This window comes from Dufourea novaeangliae, unplaced genomic scaffold (assembly GCF_001272555.1).
Source record: "Dufourea novaeangliae isolate 0120121106 unplaced genomic scaffold, ASM127255v1 scaffold112, whole genome shotgun sequence".
NCBI lineage: Eukaryota > Metazoa > Arthropoda > Insecta > Hymenoptera > Halictidae > Dufourea > Dufourea novaeangliae.
This window is the reverse complement of record NW_015373993.1, coordinates 1,901,863-1,916,035: the sequence shown is the minus strand read 5'-3', so window position 1 is coordinate 1,916,035 and position 14,173 is coordinate 1,901,863. Positions and strand designations below refer to the sequence as shown.

Sequence of the window (14,173 nt, the reverse complement as noted above, 5' to 3'; positions counted from 1 at the left end):
CAGGTAATATAAGCTTAATTTCATCGAATTGTCTTAAATATAACTGCATAAATATTGTACAATCCTATACTAATTATAGTTGTCTGGTTCAACAGGTTACTACAGAAACTAACTACTGCCTACGTCTTTTAAACTTGGGCTGTAGTAGTATCTGCAGAAACTGCCATAGTTGCTGGGGTTATTATATAATTTGCTCACGGAAGCACGCACAAGTGTCAGTCAGATTTCGACAGTTGCATGAGCAACATCAGACCAAGCTCGAGACTCGTACGAGCAACAACATAAAGAATTACGTTTCAAAACTCTTGCGCTTGCTCGGGGGTTCTATGACCCCACTTCCACACATACACGGGGTCCCTGGCGCCTCCACCGGGGGTTCTATGACCCCGCGGTCTCACTACACGGGGTCCCTGGCGCCTCCAACGTGAGTTCTACGACCCCACAATCTCACCACACGGGGTCCCTGGCTTACTACAGAAACTAACTACTGCCTACGTCTTTTAAACTTAGGCTCTAGTAGTATCTGCAGAAACTGCCATGGTTGCTGAGGTTACTATATAATTTGCTCACGGATCCACGCACAAGTGTCAGTCAGATGTCGACAGTTGCACGAGCAACATTCAACCGAGCTCGAGAGTTGTACGAGCAACAGCGATAAAGGATCACTTTCAAACGTGTACTGACGCAAGCCATTTCATTACCGTTCATTGTCCCGTAATCCACATGTAGTAACAACAATTTATATAATTATCATTACAAGCATATTGTAAAATCATATAGATAAGTAGGATTTAAGTAAAATAAGTAGCTTAGGGCACTTTTATTGTATCTATACAAATATTATAAATATATTGTAAAATCATGTATGTCAGTAGTACTTAAGGCAATTGTTGTTAAATTTATAGAAATACTATTGTAAATTGTATATTTTCGTACGATTTTTTCAATAAAAAACAGTCAAATCATGCATATGCGTTATTCGTTAATCCCGGCACTATCTCCACTCCTATTCCTAATATCAATTAACCAAAAAAGTAGTAAAAAATAGTAAATAATAACAAAATAATTAATTCTGAAACGTCTGTGGGGTCATATGGCCCCAGCGTTTCCGCCATCTTGGATTTTGAAAAAGCGCGGGAAAAATTGGGATTCATGGGACATACTAGTGGCGCCCCCAAAAAAGGTGGGTGGCGAAAGTTGGAACTAATTCTAACACTTTTTAGGCAGCGCCATCTGGTGGCGACTGTGCGAACTATCGAAAAAGTTCTGGATTTAGTTCCAACTTTCGCCACCCACTTTTTTGCCGGCGCCACTAGTATGTCCCATGAATCCCAATTTTTCCCGCGCTTTTTAAAAATCCAAGATGGCGGAAAAACCTGCTGTACGGTGGCGCCCCCACAAAAAGTGGGTGTCAGCCCCCGGTGTCACCGCCAGAGACCCTGTGTTGTTATGGCGTGGGGTCACAGAACCCCGGAACTTGGCGCCAGAGACCCGTACGGTTAGACCCTGGGGTCATGGAGCCCCAGTAGAGCACCAGCGATCCGTGTGGGGAGAGCGTGGGGTCATAGAACCCCCGCAGGAGACGCCAGTGACCCCGTGTGGTGAGATCATGGGGTCACAGAACTTCCGCGCACACGGGATAATTATCCTCAAAATCCTGACGAAAACATTTATTAGTTGCTGTTCTTTTAACAGGCCAATATCCTTTGATGCTTTTTCATTTAATATGCAATAAAAATGACTCAACTTTGTATTAAGAAAAATTGAAAAACAAAGATTGGGTACTTAGTAATTTAATAGAATGCATTCATTAAGAAAGTTATAAAATATGAAATTAGATCAAGCTATTCAATGATATTCTCATTGGATACCATTTTTTATTATCATTGTGTGATTACATTGATTTAATGTGCAAGGAGGAAGTCGAAGGTTGTCACATTCCTCCACTAATGTTTCATTCATCATATATGTATTCAATATATTGCCTATAGAGGTTCATATACACAATGGACTCCAGAATAGGCATTGAATATTAAGATCATTAATACTGCTTTGTCCAATTATAAAATGTTTAGTAAGTGTATGAGTAATAGAAAATGCTATTTATAAGAAGACTACCCTAGCCGGAAATTTGGCCCAGTTTATAGAATCGAATTATTTTCTTACCTCAATTTGTATGAAATTAAATAACAATACATTAAATATTTTCGACAATAGAATATTGATAGCAATCACATTTTGGAGATATGTTGTCAAAGATGTAAGATGTAGTCATTGTCTAATAATTTGCAATGAAGTAAAATTTATTCCATTTAAAAGTTCATAAAACGATTCATTTCTTACAACTTTCTGAATACCTCGATTTTTATATATTTGTTATAACCAATTACAGTTTGCATTACAAAACAAGTGATAGAATGTTTAACAACCCTCACCGAAAATGTGATTGGTATAAATATTACACTGGTTTGTCTAAAGCCCTCTAACAATAAGATATTAGATCTATTCTATCGAACTTAGATTATTTTAAAGTATGGTACACACTTTGACTATTTTAATAATTTGTACTTACCTAGTTTCGAAAAACAAGGAACGTCATCGTTAATATGTAAATATGAAATAACTTATTTTCATTTGTTAGGCCGGAAGGAAGGGAATATTAGAGGTTCTGTAATATTAAAATAATTTAATTGTATAATTCGATAGACAGTAACATGGTTGACACGAATGACATAATGCCACATCGAAGTTGTTGCACTTACGGTTGCCGGTCGGACAAGAATCTAACAACAATTCAGAACACTTATCGTTCTCTCGGAGTTACAATAAATGTTGTTTTTTTTGCGACAATCTCCGTTGCGCACTATTATCGATGATAGTCGATAACAAAAGTACACGGATAACTTATGAATTGAGGGCTCGATTTATCGGTTAAACAGTTCGTCCTTGTAAATATTAATTGGACGCGTCTTCACGCGTCTCGGCGACTTATAAATATTAATACGATCGACACAACAATAAACTTTCGCCAGTTTCACGTTCCAGTAGCTTGAGAGCCATTCAAAACAAGACAGACAATATCCAGTGATTCACGCGTATAATATATTTGCACGTTTTCCATTTGTCGAATTGCAAATCGATAACAAAAGATGAAGAATACGTGGATATGTTCCGAGAGTAAGTTGCGGGTGTGGAATATTTCGGACAAAGGGGCTATATAACACGTCCGCTGCTGAAGCTTACATACGCTACAGGGCGTCTATTCATCGAACGTATCGGTAGATTTTACATTTTCCGCAACTGATATTGTTCGAACCAGTTACCCTAATTCGATCTCTGAATCTCAAGCAAGTACCGGATGACATTTATATTACACAAGGAAGCCGAAACTGTAAAATCCTTAAAACAACGAGGCAGCGAACGCGTCGACTTTCAATATTTGGTAGTACTCCTAGTCTACTTTACAAACGTAGAAGAGAGAGACAGGGAGAAAAAAAAGAAGAACGTATAAAAAAGAAGGAACGCAAGGACTTCCTTGAACCACGCTGTGACCAATCGACGCTCATGCTTGATCGGACGACAGTCGATAAGTAAAATCTAGAACCTAAACTCTTCGTTTAGAAATTCATATCTCATAATATAAGAATACAGATAACAGAGGTCGCTGGTTTTTTCGTGGAAATGAATATTTCCATTGCATTTCATCGTTTCCGTTCACCTTCCTCTCGGTCCGAAGAGGACAATTTCGTTCTAAACGCGTCGCCCGGTTTCCCTTCCGTACATCCATAAGTCTACGTTCCTATCCACTGGCCGTCGCTCGTGATTGTACAGAAATTCTTTAGCGGGTCTCTCCGACGATTCCCATTGGTCGCTGCGATAGAATGGGCGAACGAAACGGAACTTACACCGCGATCAGTTCCACGGCGTCTCGTTCGAGCGCGCGGGTGCCTCGATTCGTAGTGGTCGCGCCCCAGATCTCCGGCTCGGAAAAAGGAAAACGGTCGCGCGGGAAATCGGCGACGATTACACGTTAAATTATCCGTTCAACGCAACCGATCCGACAGAGAGAGAGAGAAAGAGATAAAGAGAGCGAAGCCGGAATCATGCGAAGCAACCGAGCGGCTATTTACACGGTCGGCTTCCAAGTTAAACGTCTACCGGTTAAAATATACAAAAAAAGAGTGTAACCATCGCCGTTGTCGCGTCGTTCGTGACCGTTCTCCGTGTCGCAGATACGGAATTCAGCGTCGTACACGCCTGATCGAGATTCAAATCCTTAAAATACTAACGTTCCGCACGCAGTTTCTGTTCTCCCTTGTCTGGTATACGGTTCGCCGAAACACCACGAACAAATCCTTCCGTTGGGTTGATTCGCCGCGAACTGGGATATCCAAGAGCTTCTACTGGCTCGTCCAAACGTTGCAGAAATTGTACAGGCTCAAGGTACGCGCATCCAGGATAGGATGTAACCGAGGTCACGCGTTTACCGCGTTGGTGGTCTCGTCCTCTTTGCTCGGCTCTATCAGTTTCTCCAGAGAGAACTGGCGCGCCCTCGCCGCCCATACCTCCCCGTTCGCCAGGACCCTAACGCGGAGGAACAGAAATGGGACAGTTTGAGTAATGTTAAAATTGTTTAAAGGCATATAAACGTTGATACCAAGTTCGATTGGTTAATGCACCTATGGTGTTTCGTGTACTCTATTTTGGGGGAATATGGGAAATGGATCCTGGACTGTGGAAGGATCAATCGAACACCGTTGCCGACATACACATACCGTCTGGTGTTTTCGCTAACCAGCCTGTCCGGCGCTCCGTAGACCGGCGGATTAGCATAAGGATCATAGCCGAGGACAGAAAGCATCGGCGCGATGTCAGGCATCTCTCTGACCACGTCGTCCGGAATGTGGCCAACCCACTTGGTCAGTGCCTCCAGGTTGACCGGCTTTATGATCTGGTCCGACGACCTCTCGACCCTGCATACCAAAAGCAGAACAGTTAATTTAGTTACCGTTCCCTTCTTGTGTCCATCGATTCGTCGTACACTCTGTCTAGCATAGTTTCGAACAATAATCCCTTAACTTGGGCTACGCACGATAGAGAAGACGATCGAAACACGGAAATAGTAGCTGGGACAGCTTGTTATTCTTCGTCGACGGATTTCTTACTTGCTGAGTGGCACACCGCCCGGTTTATTAATGAATTCCTCGTGATGCATGACAGACTCGTTCCACGGAACGTCCAGGAAATTCAGGATCTTCTTCATCCACTGACGTGGATGCAGTACCAATTGCTCGTAGGGAACCATCAGACACTTTTCGGACCCTATCTCTTTGCACTGTCCGTACATCGTGGATATCGCGTGGTTCCACTTGATCAGAGACTGCCTATAAGAGGACAGATCGAAGCCCGTGATGGTGACCTGCGTAAAAAGAAATCGATGTAACGATTCTCAAAAATGCTCGACAACTGGATACATCTTGATTCAAGCGATATGTAATTCTGTTCAAGCTAATACCTCCTTTTACGCTAGATCGAATCGGTTCAACCGTGGAACGGGTGTCGTTGTTCGCGATTTACATGAATTTACATTCGACAACTGACGTTCCTTTTCGTTCTGCGCGACGGTGAAAAAAAAAAAAGAGAGAAGAAATAAATTTCCGTCACGAGCACTTCTCCCGATTTCTCTCGTTTTATTTCACGACCGTGCGCGTTTTAATATTCACGAATCACCTGGGACAGGGATTGTCATTGATTTGCATGAATCGAGAGCGAAACGGAGGCGTACGCGCGCGCGCGGAGGCGGGCAGCTCGAGGCTTCGATCGGCCGTCGTCGTTTACCTTTCTCGAGATAATGGAATGCACGGTGGCACGGCCGTCGCGGATCATGAAGATAAACTTGGCATTTGGAAAGAGATCGAGAATGTAGGAGCCCATCTTCAGAGTGAGGGGATCCTTGTTGCACAATCGCGGCGCTGGTTCCGCGTGCCGGGCTATGATCTCCAGGCAGAACGCTGCTATCGCGCTGTCCATCACCTGGGCAAAATTTATTATCTCGTAATTAATATCGTTCGTTTCGTCGAACTGAAACGGGCCTCCTAAACCAATTCGACCAATCGGTCAGTGTGGTGAACAGTAGAGAACGAGGAAGTTCTATCCATTTTCCAATGAAATCTAGCTACAATTCTTATGAACATTTTACTATATCGTAGTTCTAGACAATCATACGTGTGATGTATATACCTCCTAGTCCACGATCCATATACAGGGCGAACCACGAATCGTAATCAGTAGTGATTACTCTGTTATTAGCAGTCCGATCGAAAATGTTTTTTTGCGATTACAGCAAATTTTTTGTCAAATGATTCTTCAAGGTCACCTTCAATTTTTTTGCAAAGACACCTATAATTTTTCTACGCCTATCTGTTACAGGATTTCAAGACGAATTCGGTAAGTATCATAACATAACATTTACCTTAATTTTTCAATAATTTTAAAATAATAAATTAATAAAATCGACAAATGCTATACCCGATAAAAACATTTTCGATCGGACTGCTGCTGACAGAGTAATCTCTACTGATCACGATTCGTGGTTCACCCTGTACAGTAAATTCTCGATAACTGCCAGACGACAATCGATAAGAGTCTGAATTATGTTCGCCCCTCTGACGAGTACTTACTTCTTTCGAAATTCCCGCCTCGGAAAGCCGAAGATTCTCCCTCTCCGATTTCAGCCAGTGCATCCTCATCTGCAGGATCCTCGGTATCACCCTGGTCTCCTGACCGCACCTGACGGGAAAAACGATTCGCGTATCAGCTCTTTCCGGCTCTCTGTTCGAAGGGGCCTTCGGACGGCGCCACCGGAGGATTGATCAAGGGCACTCGACGCCCAATCGTATCGGGCGTTAATTGGCAATTTGTCCCGTGAATGGAACTCACCTGACATCGGGATGCGCGTCGAGCATCGCGCGTACGAGGGTGGTGCCCGATCGTGGCACGCCGCCGATGAAAATCAACGGCATATAACGATCGTACGTGTACCTCTTGTGATCGAACGGGCCCATCACGTATTTCTGCAGAATTTAAAAAAAAAGAAAAATGACCAGACTGTATAGAGAAGATGGTGTAGGGGGGAGAATTAGGAAAAGGGATATTCACCCCCTTTAATGACGATGGTCCAGGACCATTCTAACACCAGTCAACGACAAGGGTGTCATATAACAACCAACAACCTGTAATAACCTTTCGAAGGTTCCTATGATGGTCTTCTATAGCTAAAGGCGTTTTTCCTACACTTCACTTGTTCCATATTCTTTCTCAAACCTCACTATAAAACTCTAACAACGATTTATAACCAGTTCATGGATTTTGTATGCAGAATGACATTTTATAAAAGTGATTCGTAAAGATAAGGAACAAAACTAAGAATTTCTTTCTTTTCTGAATTCCCTCATTAGGTTGAGAATAAAATAGAAAACTCGTCGTATCCGATGAAAGTTTTGTTCTTTTTATTGTATTTCGCAGAGCCCTACAGGCAACGCAAAAAATCCACAGTCTATTTTAATTACCTATAATTACCTATAATTGCATCGCGCAGAAAGTTCATGCTACGAAGAACAAAGAGTGGAGACTGTAGAAAATTTCTTCCTCCGTTCGGTTTAATAGTAACGATAATCAGTATCGGCGGAGCACTAACGAATGTCAGAAGTTCCCAGGCGGAGGTTCAACGGAGGGATAGTTTGTTAAACTATCTTACAAAATTACGGCCGAACAACTTTTCCCGTGGGTGGTTGATTAAACTTCGATCAGACAGCGAGAGTTCCACTCTGTCCTTGTAATATCGGCTAACGAACGAACTCATCGAGGATATCACGCTTAGCCTGCATCGGGCAGGCTGGATGGCGCTTTGAATTTTGTATAAACGGAGGATTCGTTTCGAGGATTCGATCGACGTACGAAGTTTGAACAACTTTCGAGCAAATCACAAAGTTTCGCAATCAGAGAGCGCTCGGCGTTCTCCCTTGGTTTCTCTCAGGCTCGAGTTTCTTTTCCCATTTAGCTGCCCCATTGTCGTGTTTTCGAGGATCGGTTTACCAAAGGGAGGAACAGCATGGTGTTCATAGTCGAGCGACATTAACCATCGGATTGGCTCGAACTGTCACCGGAAATATTAATTGCAACCCTCAGAGTTCAACTTCAACTGATAACTTTGTAAAATGCCTGGACAATACATATAAAAAAGAACAGGTGGACACCACCGAAACTGTAGAACGAAAAGTTCAGGCCCGAATCATCGTTCAATTCATTTATTTTCTGTCGTTGCCACGGGCGAAAAAAGACGAGATAGAAAGCAAATAAAAAAAACGTTTGAACATAAACGAAAGACAAAAAGGGGTATCGCGTCGCAAGGAATGGTAAATACAGGATGCACGTCGACGTGAATACGATAAACATCGGAGATTGTTGACCTGGTTCACGACGGGATAAACCGAATAAATTTAAAGGTCTGCATTAACTATATCGCATCGAATACGTTTAATTAACTGTAATGACTGCGACGAAGGGAAATATTCATAACGACGCGGAGTCGATCGAGGGGTAAACGTCATTATATCAATAAGTTCATAATTCGAACACGAGTCGCCCGTAGCGATTCGCTTGATTATTAATAAACGCATACGGTTGCGATTCATTGAAGCCGCGCATAAATTGCAAATGAATTAGTATATGTATAATTTTCACGGATGCATCGTGGTCGTGGTCGCGTCCGCGTCCTTTAGTGAAATACAGCGAAATTTTTATTCCGACGAAAAATGTCCGCGCGTGCTTGCACCGCGGTCGGCGCGTCGTTGCAAAAAAAAAAAAAAAAAAGGCTGAAATAAAACACGTCTCGTAATTAGCATTTTTTACGTCGAAAATAATGCACACCTCTCCGTGTCCGCCGGTTTTTTTTTCATTCTTTTCAACTCCTCTTCGGGGAGAGTGAGCCACCACCCCTTCCTAACCCTCCGCCTCGGCCGAAATTCCACGCTGGCAGTTTACCACCAACGAGAGATAAAATAAAAACCGGTAATCAACGTACTGATTAGTACGTTGCCACGCCTTGAATTATTATACCGATTGTGTGCCTATATTTGTTCGAACGAAATTAATTAACGGGAGGGGTGGGTTTGGGGTGGGTTTGGGGTGGGGATGATAATCGAAAATATAGCGTGTTTTCCGAGTTGACGAGTCGGTTCGGTCGGTTTGAAATTCAAACGAAATTGCGGGCACGCGGTGAACGCGGCGGCAACATTGTTCCCCCATGACGATGAAAAATACATTTCGCAATGGCACTTGTACCTCTATCATTTCTGTATATTTTTATTTTTTTTTATTTTTTTATTTCAGAGGCAGTTGCAACCGCCACAGGTTCCGTCGTCTTTCGAATTTTTAACCGTGTGCCACTCAAACCCGACGCGCCCGACGAACAGACCCGAGTTCGCCAGAGGGTGACGACTTTAATTAGAGGCGCGATTAAAATTCCACGCGACCAGGCGTGTTAACAATCGACAATTGATATTTACGATCGCTGGTAATCAGGGCGAGATAGTTACGATCGGGCGCGGATAAATTAACGAAACAGTTGTTACGTCAAAAATTGTCTGTATAACATATCACCGACAGGTTAGAAGGGAATAGACGACGGTACCGAATTACACTTTGTCGGTACTCCTCGAAACGGGAACAGCAGATAATCCCAGTGAATAGAAGTGTATTCCCTAAAGCGATTCTATGTCTCTGCACCAACCCCTCGATCACGAATAGATCTCCCACTCTACAGGGTGGACCACGAAACGAGATCAGTTTAGATTATTTCACTGCTTAGCTGTTAGATCGAAAATTTTGTTGCATAATTAACTATTATTACAGACGTCATAAATGGAACTAAGCAGTCGATTTTTAATCGGTTTACGCGAGTCTATTGCAGCTGATTTAACACATTATTGACAGGTAGCCTATCGTATTAATATTTACCACTGGATCAATTTTACACCGAGGGACAAATTAAGTTGAGAAAATAGAAGACGGATGAGGGTTAAACTGGATGTTATTTCCATCGCGATGTTCTTTCTTCACGCTCATAAAATAAACTCCCCTCGGAGGGACGATGACGCGTCGTCACTCCCGTGGTTTCGACGATTTTTCAAGTCACGTGGCAATCGTCGTCGTCGGTTACGAAAGGGAGAAAAAAAAGTGTATATACATTTCTCGCAATTAGCATTCCATCGTGTAACCGGAGGGGTGGGAGTTTCGCAGAGCTAACGCCACCCCGTCCCGTGGCCTTCTGTTCTCCGTTCGCTTTTCGCCCCGAAGCTCACGAGCAGAGAAAAGCACGCGTGAAACTCAACCGACGCGATTTATGTTCCGCGCGAAGGGTGAGGCCGGCCGACAGAAGCTCGTTTCTCTTCCGTTTTAGCGCGTTCTCGGCAGAAACGCGGTGCGTCGAGCGGGCACGTCCGTATTCAGCCGTGTTGCTTCTTCGTGTCCCTCTCGTCCTGTTTCTTTTCCCTACCCCTCGTCGACGATGACGGAAGTTTGGGAAAAGGAACGGCAGGGGGCACGACCAGGGTTCACGGAGAACCACACAATGCTCCAGAATCAAAATGTAGCAGCTCGTTATTTAACCGAAATGAAACATTTTGTTCGAATAGAAGTGAATTTTTGCTGTGGACTCTTACGAAATGACCGCTTGGTCTATTGCCTGGGTGGAGCGTTTTCAGCGTGGAGAGAGCTTTTCCCCGACCGGAAAAAGGATATCCCAGCCATTAAATCATACAGATATACGTTCCTCGGTCGCGTCTCATCGATCACTGAAAAGTTTCAGGCGGATAACGAGGGTCCCGATTAATCGGTCCGAGCAAAGAAGACGATAGCAATTATGACGCGGGGGCAATTAGCCGGATAAGTTCGCGACGAGATAGCATCGCGATCCACCCGTGTCTCGACCTCGCGATTCCGTTCGTTCTTTTCCAACGACGACGGCGAACGTGTGAGATTGCTCAGCGACTAATCTTCGTGCGAAGAAAAATCCAATCTCGAAGTTTCGTCGAAACGAAGTTCCGTGGGAATCTCAGCCGTGTTCTAGGCCCGCGATACGAGTTCACGCAACGAATTCTTGGCATTTTCTTGCGAGCTATGCATAAGAAACACGTGTTCGCCGCTCGTCTACGCAGACAGGGGGTGAAATTAAAATTCAAACGGAAGGTCTTCCGCTTTTGTCCCATCGATTTTCTTTCGTGTCTCCTGTCGTAGTGTCCCTCCTCGTGTTCGCGACCGATTAATTGTTTTCATAATGCAGCAGGACGCTCGAGATTCGATTAAAACTTCCCCCGACGATTTTGCGCTGGGGGACATCGTCGAGGCGAAATAAAGAACAGCCAGAGTCTCCTGTCGGGAAAATCCGTGAAAATCTCTCCTCGACGCTTCTTCGGGGCGTTGAACGAGGGAACGTTGAACAAGAAAACGTTGAATAAGGAAATGTTTAACAAGGGAACGTCGAACGATGATCGTGACGATGGGAAAAAAGGGGTAACGATGACGAACAGTTCCCCTGTCAACGAGAACGGACGGCAAGAATCGCGGAGGAGGACCACGAACAAGTTCCTGAGACCGACGATAAGGAACTTTATACGGGCCGGTGTCCGGATCATAATGAAATTTTCCGACAAATAAAGCAGACGGATAAAAACTTCGGGAAACTTAATTGTCGCCAAGGCTGACGTCGTGGATGGGCCTCCTTCCTACCGGAGGGGGACAAGAAGAAACGGAACAACTGTGAACGTAGTTAATTCACGCGATAAAGTCCGCCCGGCGTTGCTTTAATTGCGTCTCGCCTAATTCCGGCGAATCTCTACTGAAATTTTCCCGGGTATACTCGCGGAAATCGTCGCGCGAGACAACCACCGCCTTGCTATCCTCGGTTCACGCTTCGACGATCGGGCTAATAGCTCGTTCCTGCGGGCCATCCAGTAGGGAATGGACTATCGGACGACCGTTTGTATTTCTTTTTGTCGCGGTGTTACTACCATCAACTCCCTCAGGGGCCACAAATTCAGCTTTCGTTGATCCGCCTTTGGGACAACAGCCCCTTTCGAACAGGCCATTTTCTACGTTCTATAGACCGTGTTCGGTCGGTAGGGTCGTGGATAGAACAGACTGTTCGATCTCTGTTATCCGGTATCTCTTCATCGTGAATTAATATCGTTAGCCTACTTTCGACTTCGAGAAGGCCTTCCGGTGATATCTATATTCGTGTAAATTACGAGAGATAGAGGGAGAACGGGGTAATGGTAGTTAGCGACCAGGTCATTATTATTATTACAAAACGGAATGCCTAAAATGTACAATTGTCGTAATATTATGATTTTGTTACAATTGTTGCTTAACGCTTATTCCACGCGAAATCGATCACTTTTGGCGGTCAATGTCAGGGTTTTGTTCAAAATGGAATATGATGTAGTCCAGGTGAAACCGCGATGTACTTAAAAATGTATATTTCGAAAACTATTTATCGTATCGAGTTCGTTCTTCGATTGTTTTAATCCGAAAAAATTGCTCTACTATACTTCTGAATTAAAATAATCGAAAAATGAACTCGATACGATACATCATATTCCATTTTGAACAAAGTCCCTGACATGTGGATCATTTTGAGTGGAATTACATTTAAACGACTGCCGTTACACCCTGATTTACCCTATATCGGCCAGAGACGAAGCTTCCGAGTGATCCTCGAGGACCAGTCTCGAAGATTGAACTATAAATAAAGGATCCCGCGAATGGGAACCGGGACACGCGATATTATTTTATAAAATTTACGGCCTTCATATTGTCCATGAGATCTGGAATTAAACCGCCGTCTCCTGCGGGGAATGGGATGTGCACGCGATACCGGGGACGCGCAGGAATTATCGGGTCACGCGTGGCGATTTTTAATCGGATCCTTAAATTAGAAAACTATTTTCATCTCGCGACTGGGCGAACCCGTTAATAACTTATTCCACCCCCCCCCCCAGGTGTGGGACCCGCCGTCGCCGATCCTCGTTCGCGAAAGTGGGCGTTGCGTTCCGCAAAGCTCGTCGAGGCTCGGTCGTACGTGAACTGTTTTCGATTTTCGTGGTCGGTGAATAAATAGCTCATCCCTCGCGGGCATCTGGGGTGAACGAAGTACAGAGAGAGAGGGAAGCTTTGTTAATTTTCGACCGTCAAAAACTCTAGCCTCCTCCTTCATCTGCCATACCACCGGGCAACAATTTTACGAACATTCTTTGCTCGGTTGGCTGTCCGTTCCCGCCACCGTCGAATCGCGTAATTTTCGCCCGTTTCGCGGGAAACACGTACGAACTTCCGTGAACTCGTTTGTCCAGGTATTCGGGGCCGTCGACGATTCGTTCCGCACACGATCGCGGCACGTACACGACCTGTTCCCCGAACAATTTCGCGAAAGCTTGGATAAAACTGACTTGTAATTACACCGCCTCTATCGCCCGGGTGTTCGCGATCTCTGAATGTCCGATGATAGCGTGACATCCACGCTTCGAGCAACTTCGCGGAAGTCCCGACACGAGTTTCGATTTGCGATTGTTCCTTTGGACGGCCTGTTTGGAACTACAGCGACAGAAGTACCGCGAGAACGTGGTAACAAAGATAACTATATATTCTCCAGGCATAGGATAATAAAACACTGTACAGGGTGTCTCAAAATAAATTCGACTCCCGGAAATGGGGGTTTCTGGGATGATTTGAAACAACTTTTTCCTTAGCAAAAATGTTATTCGAGGTTTTGTTAACAAGATATTAAGGAAAAACTCAGCGTACCAATCGCAGCTCATTTCCGGGAGTTGAAGCTATTTTGGGACACCCTCTACAGGAATATGTGATTATTCCAAGGGATCCAATAACGATTACAACATTTGCTTGAATTCTGATGATTCAGGGGATCAAGGATAGGGTTGTAAGTAGGGTCTGGTACCTTGTGATGCTCACCTCTTTAGCGACCATCATCGCGGTGGGAACGGACTTCATCGATCCGCAGATGATGCCCAGCTGATAGAGAGCGAAGATCAATAGAAGGCCGACGAAGCAGATGATGGGCCCCTTTCGGCCGCCACGACTCAACAGGAACGACATG

General features: G+C 44.3%; 1 protein-coding gene across 1 annotated transcript; it reads right to left on the bottom strand.

The window, feature by feature from the left end:
* Nucleotides 1-3,565: 3,565 nt before the first annotated feature.
* Nucleotides 3,566-14,172, bottom strand: LOC107187818 (protein-tyrosine sulfotransferase). The gene is made up of 7 exons (XM_015575992.1): nucleotides 14,029-14,172; nucleotides 6,940-7,073; nucleotides 6,681-6,789; nucleotides 5,839-6,033; nucleotides 5,166-5,419; nucleotides 4,776-4,973; nucleotides 3,566-4,584 (listed from the first exon to the last, which is right to left on the bottom strand). Exons 1-7 carry the CDS (start codon nucleotides 14,170-14,172, stop codon nucleotides 4,476-4,478), a joined length of 1,143 nt encoding a protein of 380 aa, XP_015431478.1. The 3' UTR covers nucleotides 3,566-4,475.
* Nucleotide 14,173: the final 1 nt, after the last annotated feature.

Excerpts from the sequence above, each read along its gene's own strand:
- LOC107187818 (XM_015575992.1), bottom strand. The coding sequence starts at position 14,172 with ATGTCGTTCCTGTTGAGTCGTGGCGGCCGAAAGGGGCCCATCATCTGC. Across the intron at positions 6,034-6,680 it reads AGGCGGGAATTTCGAAAGAA|GTGATGGACAGCGCGATAGC; the intron begins GTAAGTACTCGT and ends AATTTTGCCCAG. Across the intron at positions 5,420-5,838 it reads ATTCCATTATCTCGAGAAAG|GTCACCATCACGGGCTTCGA; the intron begins GTAAACGACGAC and ends CTTTTTACGCAG.